Consider the following 19,899-nt stretch of genomic DNA (forward strand, 5'->3'; position numbering starts at 1 on the left):
AAATTTATTATAGATCTTGAGATATCACTAAAATTCTAATAATAGCTTCAAATCCTTACTTATATATACATGTGTGTAATTTTCTTTATATCTCACAAATTAAATATTTAAATACCATAAAATTTTAATATATAACTTTTTAATCTAATAACATACACTTTTAAAAAAAATTGTGCCAAAAATTCATTCAAAAATTCAAGATATGGCTCCAATCATTACTATCAATAAAACAAATCACTTATTTCCTTCAAATTACAAGTATTGTCTTCAATGCTCTATAATTCCTTTATACAAACTCTAAATGTAAAAATAATTTTATAAAAGATGTAGATCTTAAAATCATTCTCATGGGTACACTTATTGATCTCCAAAATCTCTCATAAAGCTCCTCATATCCTCAAAAAAGTAACAATATATCTTTAAAAAAAAAAACTTAATTTTAAATAGCTATAATTTCATCATCAAATTTCCAAATCCTCTAAAATTTATACACAAATTATAGTCCAAATCCTAAACCTTACAATCCTTACTTTAAATTTTCAAATGCTCCTTTTGAAGTTGCTAAAATCCTTGTTATGGTCACAAATAGCTTGTTGAATGCCTATTGGATATGGCCTTCAGTTAATAAAGATGAAGATCTTTATCTTTTGTCTTCATCCATCCATAACTTACTTCCATTCCTCCAAATAATTTTCTTAGAGATTTGAATTTTTATCTTTGAATTTATTTTTCAATCTTCTCTTTAAATTTTATACTAAATATCTTTATCCTATATAACTTAAATATTATAATTAACATATATAAATCTCAAAATAAATTTTCTTATATCAACTCTTTTTAAATTAACCTATTAACTACTCTAATGCACATCAACACTTATAAATATATTATATGTTTTAGTTAATTTTTACATATTTTAAATAACTACAATATAACAACAATGATTAGATTCAAAGTACCTTTTAGATAATGATGCTATTCTTAAAATGAATCGATGATTACAAGAACCTTTTTCTTGTGGATTTCATAATTAATCTTGGCTTGTAAAAATATTTTGAAATAGAAAGCTACTTGATGGATTTTTTCATCTACTCCTATTAATAAGAATAGTACACCAAAAGCAAAGTCTCATACATTTGTTTCCATAAAAATTCCTTTGAGAAGTCAATACAATATAAGATAGTTTCAAATATAAACTCTTTTTTTAAAACATCAAATAATACTTTAGCTTTTTATTCTACTAAATTTTTTTTTTACAAGTCAAATATGTAAGTGGAGTTATAATTTGAAAAAAATTCTTGATGAAGCTCCAATAGTAATTGGAAAAACCCAAAAAGTATTGCATATCTCTTATTGTTTTTCAAATATACTAATCCATGATAGTTTCGACCTTCTTGTGATCCATCATTAGCCCTTTGATAAAAAAAAATATATATCTTAGAAAGTCAACTTGAGTAATATAGAATATATTCTTTTTTAATTTGGTATATAATCTTACATCTTTAAGTTTTTGTAATACATAACAAATATGAAGTTCATGCTCTTCTATATTCTTAGAGTAGATTAAGATGTTGTTCAAATAATAAATGACAAAATCATTAAGAAACTCATAAAAGATATCATTTATTTGATGTTGAAAAGTAGCTAATGCATTTGTGAGTCCAAAAGGCATGACATTATATTCAAAATGCCCATATCTAATATAAAATATAGTTTTTCATTCATCTCTTTTTTTAATGTATATCAAATTATATGTTCCTCATAGATCTATTTTTATATAGATTTTTGTTTAATTGAATTGGTAAAAAAAAATTTGAAATCAAAGATAGAAAATACTTATTCTTGATAGTAATCTTATTAAGTCTTTGATAGTCTACATACATTTGCAAAGATCTGTCTTTTTTTCTTTACAAATATGATAGGAGCCTTGCTTGGAGATTTAGAATGGTGTACGAAATTCTTAGTTAAGTTTTCATCAATATATTCCTTGAATGCAATCAACTCCTTCTGTGATAGGCTATAGATTGGTCTAAATAATGGTTGAGCTCTTTTGTGAAGATCAATGGAACAATCAGAAAGACAATGCTTTAGAAGAATATTTGTATTCTTCTCTTCAAAAACATCTTAAAAATCTTGATAGTAGCTAGGAATATTATTTGATATCTTTTCACCATCAAAAATAGGCATGGCATATATAGCAAAAGATGACGCTTCTTTTGTGGCATGCATAAAAGCTTTCATACCTATTAGTAAGGATTTGAATATACTAAACTTATGTATTTCTACTTGACTAATGGAATTTTAGATTAAACTACTATAAAATTAAGGTTATAAGAAATCTAATCTATTTGAGGATTATATTTTTTTAATCAAAATAATCCTAAAATATTAAATTAAATGAAGATCTTATTACCTTAAATATTACCATGCTATTATAATCTTTAATTGATACATCTAAAAGAATAGTTTCATGTGTAATATTCCTAGAAGATAGTGACTGACCATCTATGACTTCTATATGTATCGATTTAATTTTCTTGTTTAACAATATCTCTTGTAATTTAGTTGCGGAGGGAAGAAAAATTAATTAATGTGCCTTCATTGGCTATATTCAGACCACTACAATCCTAAAGTAAGCGTATATGATTTTATGGGTAGTGGAGTTTGGTTTTAAAAAACTTCATTTTTTAATTCTTTCTTTTACTTATTTTTATCTTCTTGATATTTAAGTTTTGAGAATCTAAGTCATGATCTAATTTTTAAAGATGAGGGATAATAGTTCATTAATTGGAAATGATTATCAATCAATCCATGAAAGTTTTCTTAGGTGCTTCCAATATTTAAGGTATGGATCGAGATAAAATTTGGAATTTTATGGTCTTCTTTCTACTACATTTATTCTTGTTGCTTATCAATGTCTTTAATAAGCTGTATTATTTTTTTAGTATTATGTAGATTTTTTAGCTAAACTTTTGATATTTCTCTAATTGTGCTTTGACTATTAAATCTATGGATAAAAAAATAGACAAAGGTATCATTTATGAAAAGGGTTTCTACAAACTTGGTAACTATCAATTCAAACTACATAATATATGTAGTGATTTCTTCTCCCTGCTTTGTTTCAAAGAAAAAAGAATTATAAGGACATTACTTTATCTTACTTCTAGTCTAAATTTATCTAAGAATGTTCTTATGAGCATGTTTCAATTTTTGAAGAATTAAGAGGGATGATTTTTATATCATTTGTAGATTCTATCCTTTAATATACTCAAAAATCATATTAAGTAATATCTTAGGTTGATAATTAAATACATCATGAGAAACTCCATGAATCTCTCTACATGCACAGATAGATCATTGTCTCTAGTCTCTTTAAAGATTGGAAGATTATCAAGCATAGAAATTACTTGCAATCCCTTTGGAATTACAATGGATAAATTTTTTAATTGAACTAAAGGATTTATGAATATAAGATTTGGAGAAGCTTTCTTTTCTTGATCCATTAAAAGAAAAATATGTCTTAATTTTTTTATTTACTTTTATAAAAGAATTAAAAGATCTTATGTCTAATTTTTCTTTTTTTATTACTTGGTTAGGATTTACTTCTAATGAATTGATTAAAAATATGTCTTGTGATATTATAAGTAGGTCTTATTTATCCAATCTTTGGACCTCAATTCTTTTAAAATTTTGAATAGATTTTTTAATAGCCTTTTTTGAATTTTCTAAAGGTGAGGCTATTTTAAATTATTTAGATCTATTAGAATGATGCATCTAGTATGACTATGAATATAACATTCACTTAGACTTATAAATTTAATATATCAATTTCTACAAAATTAAATTAAAATATATTGGTTCTTCTACTTACAATCCATTTAAAATACGTTTTGACATGAAAGAGAAATAAAATAGAAACAACTAAAGAAGGCATGCTTGCTTGAGTATCACCTCAAGCAAGGCTATTCCTAACTTTAATTGCTATATAGAACTATTGTTGTAGAAGAGTGATCCTAAGCAATCTTAGTTATAAAAAAATTCCATACCATGACAATATAGAGCTTAAGTTCTTCTTCTTTTTTACTTTTTTATAATAAAATTATAAGAAAATTACCTACTGTAATAATTAATAATACAATATTATAATACAAATTTCTTTTTTTTATAAATATTCATGCCATATTGAAGAAAAATTTACTTGATTTCATCTCCAACCAACTTAGCACATGTTAAAAAATCTTCAAAATAAATAACTTCTTCCTAACTGATCTCAAGTTAGACATCCAAGTAAAGTTTTAAAGGTTGAGGATAGAAGATTTTACAGATTCTATCTATTTTTCTACACCAACATCTATAAAACAATTTAAAAGCTTACTTCTTTTGCATCTTTCTCTTAGATTCTATATTCCAACTCCTAGTTCAAATTCCTTGCTTTTATACATATCTACTAAAATTTGAAGAAATTAAAATAAATTTATAAGAGCCAAGGAACTTACTTGGGTCTTAGCTTCCTAATGTCACTTCTTTTTTTATGCTCCTTATTCTTCAATCCACAATTTTTATTAATTTAATAAAATTAAAATTTAATCAAATTGCTTAAATAAGGACTTATCTTATAAATATGGCATCTTAAATAATTACTCTTCTCTTTTTCATCTTTTTTTTCTTATTTTATTGGTAGAGAGATTTTTCTAACCTATCATTAAAAAACCCTTTCTATCCTATGAAGAAAAAATATATGTTGGATGGAGAGAATGATTAAATCCTTCTACAACTAAAAAAAAATCACATATAAAAAAATTATAAGAATAAAATCAAGGATTGCTTATTTAAATAAATAGTCTCTTGTGTCAAAGACGAGCTCCACCCTTGATGATGAATTCTTAAATACTTCCATGCTCCCTCTCTAATTCCAAAAATTTCCAAAAATTGAATATTAATAAAATTTTAATAAAAATTATATTGCTCTAAGCTTATCTTTTAGGTGCTTCTATTCTAAAATAATTCAATTTAAAATATCCAACAAACACTAAGAAATGCCTTATCAAACATAGTGTATACAAAATTGTCAAGGCAATGAACTCCCTTCTAATCAAAAACTCACTAAAAATTTAATTTTAGTCGAATTTAAATATGTAATAGCTTTTTAAAAAGCTAACATCAAGATACACAGCCTCACAAATTTTTAAAGGAAAATAAAATAATATATAAGAATTTATTGATAAAAATCCAAGAAAAAATCAATCTCTATTTAATAATAGATTTTTTTTTTTTTAAAAAAAAATATCCTTTAATCATAAAATTAAAAAATATTTATTTATAATAATAAAAAAAATTAAAAGACTTATTAGTGATAGAAAATAGATTTAAAATGCTTACTCAAAAAATCTACATAAAAAAATCAATCACAATTAATAATCTCTACATTTATATACATAATTAGAAGGACCATCTTTCAGCAGATACATCAAAATGTGAGGATAAATTTCATCTCTTCAATCCAAATTATAAGATAGCCTCAATTAAGAGTTGCTTCTAATTAATGGTATAAAGTAAAAGAACCAAATAATAAAAAAAAAAGAAATATAAATACAAATCAAATGAAATAAATGAAATCAAGCAATTACACAATCTAAAACTTAGTCATAGTTTGTTCATTGAGTTTTCATCTAGTAAAAAACTATTAAACTTAATATTAAAATCTATTTTTAAAACTTTAATTTTTGTATCTTTTTTATTATAAAAAAAAAACATATAAATCTAAGTTATTATAAAAAAAATTATGAGAAGGTAAGTTATGAAGATTTTAAAATAATAATTAATTAATTAAATAAATAAAAATATTTTATCGCAAAGATAATTTATTTATAGATCAAAGATTCAAATCCACTAAAACTCACATATAGTATATATGAATCTCTTAGAGAGGCCACAAGGCCTTATTCTTATCCTCCTACCTACATCTAAGGTGCAACAATCCATATGGGACTTATACACCTTCCTTCCTACAAGGACTATATTAGCTACTGGTCCTTCTATTTTTTTACTAGTAGAATCAGTATTTCTGTACTTTTGACTTCATCATGCTATTTAAAAACATCCAACTAGCTTAAAAATCTTACATGGCCTTCAAATCTTGTTACATTTCTTCATAATGGCTCTCAAGGTGGTAAAATTCATTTTTACCAAAGTCTTAAAAATTGCTCTAAAAATTCCTAAATAATTCTAAATAAATTCTAAATAAATTCTAATAATTCTTATAATATTTTTATAATACTAATATCAATTTTATACTATATTTTTCTACCTTGATGATTTTTTATAATAATAAAATCGATATAAATCAATTATAAATTATATTTTTTATATCAATAATTAAAAAGATATGAGGTTCTTTTTCATGCTTCTTTTAACAATTGACTAATATTTATAATTTTTTTTATAAGTAATACATATAGATAGAAATTCAATGTATGTATTAATCTTAACAACTAATTTTTAATAATCAACAATGAATAAATATACTAAATCAATTCAAATAATTACCTCTAAGTGTTAATAAGATTCTTTTTTCATAACTAAAATTCTAATTTTTTTATTTGTCTGAGGATTTCTATATTATTCACCATATATTGTAATTTTAAGAATTATAATTGTATTTTTTTATTAAATATCCAAGTGAGTCATTATGATGAATTGTACATGTTGTTAATTCTAATGCTAAAAATAATTTAGTAGCAATTCATGGCATGGTATAATAAAAAATGTATCATTATTAATAAAATTATTGGATTATTGTGAGCTATTGCAAATTAATAAATCAAATGGTCACAAATATTTGCATATTATTGTATTCCATGAAGCTTACTTGAAAATACACTGGATACCTAGCTGCAAAAGATAAAATAAAATTTGTAATAAGAAAGTCCTTATAATTCTAATAGAATCCTAAACAAAATTTAATTAAATCTTAACAATGTTAATCAATATTTAATAAAATTTAAAATAAATAGTAAATAAATTATAAAAAAAATAAAGAAATATACATAATAAAAAAATTTAAAATAAATATAAAAATATATATATATCTATAATAAAAACCTTAAATGAACCCTAATCAAATCTTAAACAAATTTCAATGAAAAATTAAACCAATTTTAATCAAATCCTAATCAAATCCTAATCAAATTCTAAATCCTAACTAAATCTTATTGAAATCTTAATGAAATCTTAACCAAGATTTAATAAAATTTTAATGAAATTTAACTAAATTCTAATTAAATTCTAAATAAATCCTAAATCCTAATCAAATCTTAATCAAATCTTAATTAAATCCTAAATAAATCTTAAATAAATTCTAAACAAAACAAAAAAATTCAAAATAAATTCTAAGCAATTTCTATAGTTGTTTTAAACTCTCAATAAATACTAATTAAATTTTTGATCTTAACTCAAATTTCACCCGCATTTCAATCCACAAGCAATTAATAAGCATGCAAAATTTGAAAAAAATTGAACTCATCAATCAAAAGAAATAATTCCTAAACCTCTCAAATATTGAATGTTCTTCTTCTTCAATCTAGATATTTATCTTTCAACAATAATTTCTCCTAGTTGAACTGTTCAATTACTTCAAAAATTGGCTAGTATATATATATTTTTAAGTCTAGATTGCAATCACTAATTTTTGCTTCAATCAAATTAGTAGATTTTTAGGCTCATAAAAACCCTCACTAATCCTAAATTTCAAATATCTAAAATTTTTATTTAATAAAACTCTTGTATCCTTTAATCTAACCATTTAATTGGTATTAAATTTTTCAAAAAAATTAAAAGAAAGTGCTATGACAAATTCACAAAATTTCACCCTTAAATGTACCACAACAATCATTAAATACTCAAAATTATTAATTTCTTTTCATTTCTCAAAATCCAAAAGCAATGAGAATACCAATGAAAATCCAAAACCAATGAAAATCCAAAACCAATGAGAATACTTTTAAAAATCCTTCAAAAACTCAATATTTGTTTGAATTATATAAAATCAATCTTTGAAAAATATTTCACTAATTTGTTTTTAAATCCAAATCTTTAATCAACCATAGAATCCTAGAATTATTGTAGATATGTAGTTTTGTAACTTGGGATTTGATTTTGACTTAGTTTCACAACTAATCATTTTTGGGTATCAATTCTTAATATTCTAAGTTAATTTTTGCTAAAAACTATTTTTAACACCTTCATAAAGATGTTTATATGATTTATTTTCTTAATCTATTTTATATTATTTTATTTATGATCTTATAAAGCAAATAGAATTTTCTATTATAAGAAGGCAATATTAATACTTATTAATTTTTACTATTTCCTTCTCTAATATCTATATTTATTAAATAATTTGATAAAATATTTTCATTTAAGTTCCTTTATAATATAGTTATTTGTTTCTTTGCTTATCTAATGGTTGTATTATAATATGACAATGTGCCTATTGCATCAATGTGCCTATTTGATATTATCTTTAATTATTTGTCAAAGCAATCATCAAATGTCTTGGATTTACAAAACCACACAAATACTTGTAATTGGTGGCACTTATTTATAGTTCCATGTGTCTATGCAATTAACATTCTATTCTCATGCCACAATCAATTCTCCATCATATTTCTTATTTTTACATTGTTCAAGCCCAACAAGCAATTTATATTGTATCCATCACCTTGATATCATCCATTGAATATTAGATAGAACCAAGCAACAATAAAATTGATATTGCTCCAATCCTACTACCCCTAACAAGAGGTCTATTTGGCTATCCAAAACAACATCACATCAACATGGAGGATATAGAAATAGTCAAAAGAATGTTTAAATGCAAATATACAAAATTAAAAAATTAAAAATTAAACAGATTGCATCTCACCGTGGTGAGGCGCAAAGGCTCGCTGGTTAGTCTGTTGAGAAATTCACATGTACACTTAATTTACGTTCTGATATCTTATATCCCAAATATCAAAGGTGTTGTGGATGAGATCATTGCTCAGATTGAAACTGACAAGGTTATATAGCCTTTCTACTCTTGTCTTGGTGAAGCTTTTCTTGGGAAGAGCTTTTTGGTGTTCCAAGCTGAGTTTGATTAGCAACTGTTTGAATCGAGTATTGGCTGTTTAACGGGACCCTCGATCCCACCTGTAGCTAACCTCTATCTCATCAATTGAAAACTAATCTACTGCTTGATGTTGTAATTTTCAGGTTACAATTGATGTGCGTATATGTTGCTGGAAAGTTTGAAGAGGTATTGTACCTCGTCTCCGCATTCACAAAATATAGGGCTACTTGGCAAAAAAGTTAAAACAATGAATTATTTGTAAGATACAAGTGGTCAATTGCAAGGTCAATGACGGCTGCCTAGTCAAGTTTTAAAGTATTTCTCCTGTGACGACCTTCTCATATCAAGATTTTATTTAAAGTTGCAAATTTGTATTCACCACGTCAATTCAAACTCCTAATGATAAATGGAGATTCTATGTAAAGAAAGTGACACAGTGAAAGCCGAAACACAACTCGCACTGGTAGCCATTGGAGAGGTTGGAGCTTCGTCAAATGCTCCCAAAAAATAAGCCGCTCCTCCTCTCCCTGTGAAAGAAGAAGAAAAATCTGTTCCTCCACATCCACTCAGAGTTGCAATTGCTTCAAGCGCTTCACTCAACATGGACGCACCATCTCCACCCAAACAGTCTTTCTTGGAGCCAGCATCCAAATCTATCAATGAAACGGAGGTACAACGGTGATCGCATCGATTGGCTGGGCAAGCATGGTGGTGGTAGCAGCGAGGACTGCGGCAGGGAATGTGCGCCGCAACTTGATTATTAGGAGGCAGGTGCAGAAACGGCCGAAAAGAGTAGAAAGCGCCGCGTAACACAAGGATTGAGCCCCATTTCAACCTAAAAACGGAGATGTTATGATAACTTATTAGAATCATGAGTAGATTGGATATTAGTACAAACGTGAGGAATATGTGTACTAATATTAAGATTATGGGGGTATTCATAATATTTCAGCAAGTATGGACAGTGTAAATATTCTGTTCAACAAAATAAAATTATTTAAATAACTACTTGCAACAATCAACTCTTTCAAAAGTATTAAGAACAAAGATTTAGTTGAAGAAGATAATAACAAGCAGTAACAACTTTTAGGAGTAGAAAAAATTATTCATCAAGTCAAAAAAAACTCAATTTAATGAATCAATTAAAAAAAATAATGAAATAAGTTTAAAAAATTGTCTTTTATTATGAAAAAATTAGTCATAAATCAAAGAATCATAGCATCAATTTAAATAGATAGAGAACTAGTAGAAAAAATCATAATTTATATATATATATATATATATATATATGTATTAAACAAAAATATCTATTTGTAATAAAAATCTTGTAATTATAAAATTCTAAATTGTAACTTTAAAATTATAAATAAATTTTATTTGCTTAAGATATTAAAAAGATTTAGCTATTAGAAATATCATTACAAGATTAAATATCAAATATTAATTTAATGATCATTTAATGTCTTTTAAATCTATTAGTGCTTAGCAATTCTTATTTGAATTACATAATCTTAATATTGATTGAAAATTAAAAAGGCCATTTTAAGATTTAATCTAAAAGCAAGTAAACTACCTTGATTTTAATTTATTAGAGCAAGAGCTTTTATACAAGCATAATATGACATTTTTGCTTTACACAATATCAATAATTTCATGCAAAAATCAACTATGCAATACATTCTTCTTTAATATCAATGTTTTAAGAATATATTTGATAAAAAAATATTAAATATGTTACCAAAAAAATTAATATAATGATTGTAGATTTGAATTATTAGAAAACATCTATCTTCAACATAGACCAATTTATAATCTTTTACAAACTAAATTGGTAACTTTGCAAGAGTATATTAATAAGAATTTAGCCAGATGATTTTTACAACATTCTAAATATCTTGGTAGAACACCAAAATTGTTTACATAGAAAAAAAGATGGTTCTCTAATCATTTATATACATTATTACAGTCTTCACAATATTAATAAAAATAATTCCTATCTCTTTTGTTAATTTTAGGAATTTTGGAACAACTTTAGAGAGCCTACACCTTCACCAATATTAATCTATAAAAAGCTCACAATCTTATATGTATCAAAAAATAAATCAATATACAATGACTTTTTAAATCAAACATGATCATTTTGAATTTATGTTATGTCATTTGGTCTTGTTAATGCCCGTGCTACTTTTCAACACATAATAAATGATATTTGTGGAAAATATTTAGATAATTTTATAATAATATTTTTAGAGAATTTTTTGAAGTATTTAAAGAAAGGTAAAAATCATAAATATAAGTAACTAGCATTAGAAAAATTATACCAAAAATGATTCAATACAAAATTAGAAAGATGTGTGTTTTAAAAGTCATCTATAAATTTTTGGACCATATTAAATTTAGAGATTTAATATTTATGGAGATTAGATGATACACATTAATTTAGAGTAGAAAATATTAATATTAATATACAAATTATAATAATAATTATTATGTTTTAGCAAAACAGGCACCTGCCATTTGCGGGTTTGTTGGTGCCAAACTGGTAAGGTGCAGAGGCAAGGATAGAATAACTTGCAATAGCACCAAGGTTATCCTTGGCTGTAGAGAACACTGTTCCAACAGCAACAGCCAATTCGTCCCGAGTTGTCCGATCTTCGGCTGGTGACCTTCCGCTTGCTGGACCACGCAAATAGAAGCGAGGCAAATTGAGGAGGAGAACTGGACCACGCGAAGTGAAGCGAGGCAAATCGAAGACGAGAATGTTTAAAGAGGAGGAGAACTGGCCTCTCTTTGGAAAAATAATTCGAGTTGTGCCACTCGTAATTATTTCTGTCGGCTCAGCTCCTGCCACTTGTTGCTTCGCGTCATGAACGTTGTGCCATGGTCCGAGATGTTGGCCAAATATTCCATCTTTTCCAGGTGAGCGAGAGCACTGTTGTGTGTAGGGTTGAAGTTTATGCGAAGAGTTTTCGGGGAGGCGGTGAGATTTCGTGATTAGGCTTTGGGGATTGCTTTTGGTAGGTTGGGGTGGAGATAGGTCTTGAAGAGCTATATCTGTGGGGGTTAAGTTTGCTTTTGTATCGGTGATAAGTGGCTTCAAAATCTGGAAGACATGAGACAGGTTTTGAGTTGGGTACAGGGTTTAGGGAGTTGGAAGGAGTCACCCTATCGAGCGGAAGCGTGAATGTGCTCTAGGATTCTTCTTCAGTTGCATTCAATTCATTTTTTTAGAAGTTCAAGTGAAGTCTGACTGTGTATGGTCTTCAAGGCTTGCCGCAAGTGCCCACATAAACCAACAGTTGGCGTTGAGTCGTCAGCAATGTTTCAAAGTATACCCTAGCAATCCCTGAGATGTTTAAATTACAATTGTCTTTAACATCTGCATACCCTTTGATCCATATTGTGTAGTGAAAGCATCCAATTTTTCGGTTTCTTCTCTCAGGGTTCGAATGTTTGGCGGTTTGATGCTCAAAGCTTCTATGCTAAGGAAGGTCTGGCCCTGAAAAGTCGTTTGGCCACCTTATGGAAGAGTAAACAGAAACGAGACGTTCGATATTTTGGTACAACCTCTATGGCAGAAGCCAGTCCTCCGGAAAAGGTTGAAAATCTCCCAATGGTACAGCGTGAAAACTCTGTTGGGGGGCAATCAGATGAGGCTGGATTACTATCAGCGTCAATGTTTGTAAGTCTCACCACAATGTCCACTTCTTTAGGCTTCAGAATATAGTGAAGATACAATGTGCATGGCTCATTTTCAGATGTTAAAATGAACATCCAGTTTTCTATAGCGTTTCATACTTTTGTTGCCTCTCCAACGTCGTGCAATCCAATTTTTTTTCTGTCTGAGCTCTGCATTTCAGCAACACTACACTATTAGCGTTCATTAAAAACCTTCAATGTGTGTGCATGTGTGTGTGTACTGAACCACAACTCTGCGTTTCTGTGTGTAGGTGGATGCTTGTTTTTTCCGATTTCTGGTTGGGAAGGGGTACAATGTCACTACTTTATGTTCATCTGTTCTTATTTGTTTCGCTTTGAGGGTTTAACATATTCTATAAATCTTAATTGAATTGGAGAGTCATGGGCAATTTCTGCCAAGAAAGATTTTGACGTTTGTCGTTTGTCAAGGCACTTCAGTAATGGTAGTCATTTTTACGGAAAGATGGATGTGGTTGCAGAGGAATCACAAAACAGATGTTAGAGAAGGACACAGATGTGAGTTTACAGATCCCATCACCTAAGGAAGCTAAACAAGGCAAATATTTAGGTATGGTCACGCGTGTATTCCTTTCGTTACCCAAGGCTGGATATGTAAACCATTCGTAGGATAGAAAGCTTACCCGGCTACATCATGTGCAGTGATTCAAGGTGAGTCACAAGAGGCTTTGGACAATGCAATGCACCAGGTGAACACAATTATCAACCAGGTGAACTGCTCTCTGCCTCAAAGTGTTGGTTATTGATGAACACATTTTTAAACTCTCCTGACTTTCAAATTATGTTGCATTCTAGACAGAAGGTTATTGCGTACTTTGTTTTCTCAGTATTCAGCTTCGCCCATTCCTATCTGAGGCTACTTAGAGTCAAAGATCATCTTCGAAGTTCTCATGCGAATGTTGCACTTTCAGGCCATCAAAAGCCCACAATTTCAGTACTCGCACTTTGTTTCCATTCCATTAGCACTGCACCCACAACTACTAGAGTCTGTGAAAGCTTTTCAGAAGACTGTGCTGGAATTTGATGATGGTAAGATCAATCAACTAGTCTTCCGTGATATAGATGGTTATGCTTTGCTTTATTTCAGAAGTGAAAGATGATCTGTTGCAATTGGCCTTTAAATTGTGTATCCTTGGTCCTTGTTGTCTAATGCTAGCTACCTAATCATAATACAGAGTCTGGAATGAGCAACAAAGGTATTGACAAGTCTATATTTGTGAAACATACAACGTTTCATTTGACACTCCTCATGTTAAAACTGTGGAACGAAGAGCTAGTGCAAAATGCTGCTGATTGCTTGCAAGTATGCTCTTCCCCCAGCTACTTTTTGCTTTTTGCTAGTAGATTAATGCTGTGAACTTAATATTTCGAATTCCTATGAATTGTTGTACTGCGACCATTGTTTGAAAATGTGTATTGGCTTGTTTGTAACCTGTCTGTGACTTTCATGTTGACTTTGATGGATATGGATGGCATTCGCAGAAAGTAACGCCTCGAGTTCATGAGGCTCTAGAAGGTTCTCCGCTGACAATCACACTTCGCGGCGTGGTATCTTACTTTGCCCTTGCTTCACATTCTTTGTGTTGTGTACAACAATCATTTTAAAAGACGACTAAGTTACAACCCCACGCATAGTTTAGAAACTAGTGTGACAACTTGGAAGTTCTGTTTGATTGCATTGTTCTTGTGATGGGGTTGATTACTTCATTAGTATAGCAGAATTTTCACGTTAGTAACGGGTGTTACGTGTGGAATGACAGGATTGCATGAAAGGAAATCCTGCAAAAGCCCATGTGCTTTATGCTGACGTCGAACCTAATGACCAGGCAGGACGCCTCATTAAAGCAAGTCGTATCTTTACTATGAAATGCTTTCATTTTTCCCTCTCGAAACGCCTGAGCACAACTTCATTTATGAATCTGTTGTTTGTTGATAAGAATTTTAACATCCACTTAGAAATGAAATTATCTTAACATGCACCAGAGGTGATTACTGAGGCTTTTACCGAAGCAGGTCTTGTAATGGACAAAGATCAGACACAGACTTTGAAGGTAAGGTTGTGTCTTCATACCTTTTCGCTCGAATTTTTGCTTTTGTCACTTTTTAACGTAGAAGAAAACCAGACACTTTAAACGGCTTTTACCTTGCTATGAAACAGAGCGTATGAGATCCGGTGGTAAGGAAGTGGAACCTATCTTTACACCGGATTGTTTTAGTGGCATATTTTGCACTTGTTTTACACAGTACGGTCATGCTTTTGATGGGCTCTTTGGCAGCTACACGCAACATTGATGAACACAACACAGCGAGCAGGGGGGTATGAGCATTTCTTATTCCACTACATGAAGTGTCAAAGTCTGAGCAAATTCATCTTTAAAAGTTGCAGAGATTCTTTGGTTCTTTTCTGTTTAAAATCAAAAGAAATTGTGGATCTATTTCTCATCCCATTCACAGTAGAAGCAGGTTAGACTCGTATCCTACAGGAATGACTACAGCTATTACATGGTTCACGTAATTAAACAGTGCCATATTTTCTTTTGTGCAGAGAGTCGGGTAAGAGGTACAAGAAAAGAATTCCATTTGATGCAACGGAAATCATGGAAAAATATAAAGAGCATCAATGGGGAGAGTATCATATTTCAGAAGTCCACTTGTCGCAACGTTTTGTTTATGATACAAATGGGTACTACCGTAGCTGTAATTCCATTCCATTTCCTGAAATTCCGAGTCGTGCGCTGACTCCCGAGTCCTGAGTGATATTCCTTGGAGGAGTGCAGATTATGGAGTATACAACTCTTCCCTCTTTGAATAGCGAGGTTGGTTATGCAGATCAGATGCTCTGTGGTATTACACAATACAAAGATGCCCACAATTAAACAGCCTAATTGGTTGTGTTTTCATCGACACATGATACGCTGTACATGTATAATGGAGTTCACAACCATGATGACGTGGGACGAGTATCTTTCAGGTCAATATGAGTGTCTATTGGGATTTGTACATGCTGGACACCGAGGATGGCTGACGATTGGATAACGTAAATCCTTCCGAATTGCTGGATACTTATATATGTATCATATCATTCGGATGCATTGAATGTCCGTGTGGCACATTTATTGATATGCGAAACTATCCATATTCTATTGCACAGAGTAAGCAACAAGTGAAACTTTTGACACAACAAAGTCATAACAGATCTATATATCTACGTTGGGTGTGAGGGATTTTTTTTGTAACATGGTATTTTGATGACAGATTGTGGATTTTAACAGAAGGTATCGCTTATCAGTTGCATGAAGCAATTTCACTTCTTCAATTAACAGATGTACATGACTAGAGCATTTACATATCAAAACTCTAGTTGGAATAACTTAATCTACATGTGCCGAGGGCCATTAAAGTGTGTCAGTGCCGAAGCGGGATTGACTTTCTGCTGGTAGATGAAATGTCATGGAATTGCCTGGGGCTAGTTGCCGTCCCTCCCTGCTTGGTATCTCTAAGTTGTGACCACAAGGCGTCCATGATTTCAGTTATCTTGCATCTCTATGATATCAAAGTGGTGCTTGTCGTCATAATGAAAAGGTCATTACTAGTCAATGTATGCTGCTGATCACTACTTTGAAGCACAACAAAACCCAGTTTCGTACACAGAGACGAACATGAATTATAGAAGCAGGATAAATTGACTGGTAGTGACCTTTATTGTACACAGAGACGAACATATTCACGATATCATAGAAGCAGGATTTAGATTAGTTAAACCATCAACTTTCATTACAAGTAGATTTTTGAGTGCGAATCATCCAGATTATATTGCCCAGCAACCAAGATGCATGCGGGAACGGCTCAGAATGACAGCTACCCCAGAGTGGGCTTCACTGACAAATCCTTTTGCACTTCCATTAAGGTGTTGGTTCAAAGATGCAGCTGCAGTTGACTCCCATCATATTTGCAGTGTCACGAGGGACGGGAAGGGAAAATGGTGAGGACGCCTACATTGTTACTGATACATGCACACGTTGCCATTGATTCATTTCCGAATCATTATATGCGAGCATCACATCGGCCATTTCAGTGGCCAATTTTTAAACGTCGGAAGAGGAATACAAGCCGTTAGACCCACAAGGGACGAAAGGAAATACTTAACAGATCTTCATGATTCATGATCAAGTTGCATTGTAATATTGACGACTATTTTAATTATAATATGTGAAGTCAACGACAAACAACACTGACCTATCATTTTTATTCTTCGATTTTATGGGTGTTATACCTTTAACTATTTTACTATCTATTCAAAATTCTGAAAGTACGAAAGTTTTAGCGCATTTTCGGACATTATGTGTAAATTCATTCATTTTTTAACTTGTCCAGAATCATAGCTAACCAGCTGCATATCCCATCTCACGCTAATTGAAGTGTTTTGTACAGCACCATTGCTGTGGTTAAACACCAGTGTTCTGGCAATGGTAGAGGAAGGAGCGATATAAGTGCGCAATGCAACACAAGCATTGACTACCTTCGTATCCGAATTAGGTCAATTCCCATTCACCCGCATGCTCTGATCTTGCGAACTCTCTCTCTCTATCCCTCTCTAGCTAATTGGCTAGTAAGTGGGTGACAGGATGCCAGTAATAGGGCCTTAATTCTGACCATGGAGTGCTGAGTTACGTCATGCAAAGCTGTCGGCAGTACTTTTTAGCTACAGGTAGGGGTTCTTGTTGGTCCTTCGACGCCGCTGAATCGTAAAGTAGCATGCGAAGCAGTTGCAGCAATCTTCACTCTCCTTCTGCAAGGTGTCTGAGGAGCACAAATACCAAGGCCCTCAGCGTTTCATGGAGTGTGAGATAACCGACAAAGTTAGGTATTGTTCGATACTATTTGCAGCAAAACTTGATCTCCCAAAACCATGGGAATTGTGCGACTTGCAGCACCGACAAAGGTTAGTTCGTTGAACAACTGATCCTGAATCGCTTCGAAATTATGTGTGTCCTGGACGTTCGAATTAGGTTTAAACAATCAGGGGTTGCCAGGCGGTAATTTGCATAACACTAAAAAGCTAATATTCCCGTACAAGACTAGCATGCTATCAACACTAAAGAGATACAATCGAAGTTTTCAGACATGGATTACTTCTCTCACAAAACGCTGCGTTATACGGACAAAACGGTTAAAATGATAAAGACTGACACCAAGGAGGTGATCCCCGTCATCGAAAGGGCAATCTCCGCACGCCTTCGCACAACACCCCGTGCTACCTCGGCAGTTCTGACGAGACAGCACAGCAGGTTGCACAGCTCTCCCCACTTCCCACGTTCGCACGAAGTAGCGTACAGGAACCCTCAGGACTCCCAGGCGAGCTTGCAGATTCTGGTAAAAAAAAAAAAAAAAAAAAAAAAAAATCGGAAGTCGCCGGTCGTTGCAGTTTCCACTGTCGCCGAAGCTTGAGCCTCTCGCCACTGCACCAACCAGACCGAGGAACTTGCGTAGATACTGTGCATGGGCCAAATGCTCCTGATTCATATGTGTCCAACCCACTAAGGTCACCACTTCGACACAAACCGCCGCCAGCGGAAAACACACATCGAAAGCCAAAAGAGTATTTGACCCTGCACACCATCCACGGCAGTTTCTCCATCAGTTCTGACATGCATTTCATCATTGCACTAGCTTGGAACCCAGTTCCCTGACACTGCAATTTATACTACCTAACTAACTGTCTATTTTATCTATCTATCTATCTGTCTGTCTATCAAGCTACCTCCACAACGCCACGATCATAAGACGCAATGTCTTTACATGAATCTGGCAGTCTGAGAAGACTCCAGGTTCTAGGTTCGGGGGGGGGGCTCAGTGCGGCGATACAAAGCTCTGCACAGTTGAAGTAGCTTATGATGTGCAGTGGGGCGAGCGAGACACCACGAAAGCCCATCAGTCTTCGCCGAAAGATCCGAAAGGGGAGTGGGAGTGGCCTCGGATGAAGCGACCACCCTGGCCTCCCTCCCCCGGCCCATCTCTGGCTTCCCTGGACTGGAACTGGGCTGGGCTTTCCCCCATGGTAATAAGTTCGACCCTACCCATGATTCAGTCAAAACAATGAAAACATAACTAATATATATATATATATATATATATATATATATTAAAAAAACTATTATTAAATCTCTTCCATCCCAATGAAAATTCTCATGTGTGCTCCCCCCTTCTCTACTTGGACTTTATTTTCAATAACTGAAACTCCACTTCCTTTCCTAACAAATAAATTCCTTCTTTCTAGGATGTTCTCTTCTGAGAAGGGGGTTAATTGTATTCTGCTGAGAACCCAGGAGTTTCATTGAGTTCCCAACAATAAGATACAGTCATGGGAGGTGAGCATGCATTGACCCACCCACTCATGTCCCATGTGTGATGACATTCCAGCTATTCACAGTCTCAAGGGGGACACAAATGCCCATTACATTTTGAAAATTTTGTTTTTATATTACTTTATATTATTTTTACCATGGGAATGAGGAACCCACCTTTTTCAATGCCCTTGCTTTAGCCTGGATGGGCTGTCAGGAAAGGGGCTGTGTGGAGGGGAGGGAGCAAGGCAGATGGTTTCCACATTGAGGGCAGGCAGCAGCACACGCCCTCCACACTCAGGCTCCTCCATACCTGAGGACTTCCTCCAGCCCGCATGGCACCTGACCCACTCCCCTGTGTCTACATGGCATGCCCCCACTGGTGGCCACCCCCCAATGTGTCCACCCAGACTTGCGGACCTTCTTTTCACTATATTGATTGCTGGTGGGTTGCCAGTCAGGATTATGTTCATGATGTGCTTGCTAATCAACATACTGGTGTATTAAGAAAAACATTCATGCCACACAAGTCATCATGGTTTGTTCTCCTATTATTCCCCTTTTCTTCTCAAGTGTGATACATACATTCAAACATATCAACACAGTGTAGCACTATGCCTTTTCTATAATAATTTTTATAACCATTTGAAAGGAATTAGAAAAAATATTTATAATAATAATTTTATCAAAACTATAACTCAATTAGAGAACATAACAACTAAACTGTGA

At 32.0% G+C, this 19,899-nt stretch overlaps 2 protein-coding genes across 13 annotated transcripts; one reads left to right on the forward strand and one right to left on the reverse strand.

Moving 5' to 3' along the window:
* Positions 1-11,913: 11,913 nt before the first annotated feature.
* Positions 11,914-15,974, forward strand: LOC112293507 (uncharacterized). Of its 12 annotated transcripts, none has more exons than XR_016506989.1 (13): positions 11,914-12,028; positions 12,378-12,438; positions 12,552-12,791; positions 13,060-13,097; positions 13,288-13,376; positions 13,469-13,536; positions 13,738-13,855; positions 14,002-14,129; positions 14,309-14,374; positions 14,587-14,677; positions 14,810-14,877; positions 14,985-15,143; positions 15,372-15,802. XR_016506989.1 is itself a non-coding variant. In XM_024543000.3 (13 exons), exons 1-12 carry the CDS (start codon positions 11,976-11,978, stop codon positions 15,116-15,118), a joined length of 1,068 nt encoding a protein of 355 aa, XP_024398768.1. In that variant the 5' UTR covers positions 11,914-11,975; the 3' UTR covers positions 15,119-15,143; positions 15,372-15,974. The 12 variants fall into 12 exon arrangements, 8 of the variants coding, with proteins under 8 accessions (XP_024398768.1, XP_090112960.1, XP_024398769.1 ...); XR_012219190.2 differs by having other exon boundaries at positions 14,587-14,652; positions 14,840-14,877; positions 15,103-15,143; XR_012219191.2 differs by having other exon boundaries at positions 14,587-14,652; positions 14,840-14,882; positions 15,103-15,143; positions 15,372-15,438.
* A 991-nt stretch (positions 15,975-16,965) lies between these two features.
* LOC112293006 (uncharacterized) lies at positions 16,966-18,893 on the reverse strand. The gene is made up of 2 exons (XM_024542041.3): positions 18,626-18,893; positions 16,966-18,435 (listed from the first exon to the last, which is right to left on the reverse strand). Exons 1-2 carry the CDS (start codon positions 18,756-18,758, stop codon positions 17,945-17,947), a joined length of 624 nt encoding a protein of 207 aa, XP_024397809.2. The 5' UTR covers positions 18,759-18,893; the 3' UTR covers positions 16,966-17,944.
* Positions 18,894-19,899: the final 1,006 nt, after the last annotated feature.

The sequence above is a fragment of the Physcomitrium patens genome, chromosome 16 (assembly GCF_059467195.1).
Source record: "Physcomitrium patens ecotype Gransden chromosome 16, ASM5946719v1, whole genome shotgun sequence".
In the NCBI taxonomy this organism is placed as follows: domain Eukaryota; kingdom Viridiplantae; phylum Streptophyta; class Bryopsida; order Funariales; family Funariaceae; genus Physcomitrium; species Physcomitrium patens.

Excerpts from the sequence above, each read along its gene's own strand:
- LOC112293507 (XM_024542997.3), top strand. The coding sequence starts at position 11,976 with ATGAACGTTGTGCCATGGTCCGAGATGTTGGCCAAATATTCCATCTTT. Across the intron at positions 13,377-13,468 it reads TAAACAAGGCAAATATTTAG|TGATTCAAGGTGAGTCACAA; the intron begins GTATGGTCACGC and ends CATCATGTGCAG. Across the intron at positions 14,375-14,586 it reads CAATCACACTTCGCGGCGTG|GATTGCATGAAAGGAAATCC; the intron begins GTATCTTACTTT and ends GTGGAATGACAG.
- LOC112293006 (XM_024542041.3), bottom strand. The coding sequence starts at position 18,758 with ATGGGCTTTCGTGGTGTCTCGCTCGCCCCACTGCACATCATAAGCTAC. Across the intron at positions 18,436-18,625 it reads TCTCAGACTGCCAGATTCAT|GGTCAAATACTCTTTTGGCT; the intron begins GTAAAGACATTG and ends GATGGTGTGCAG.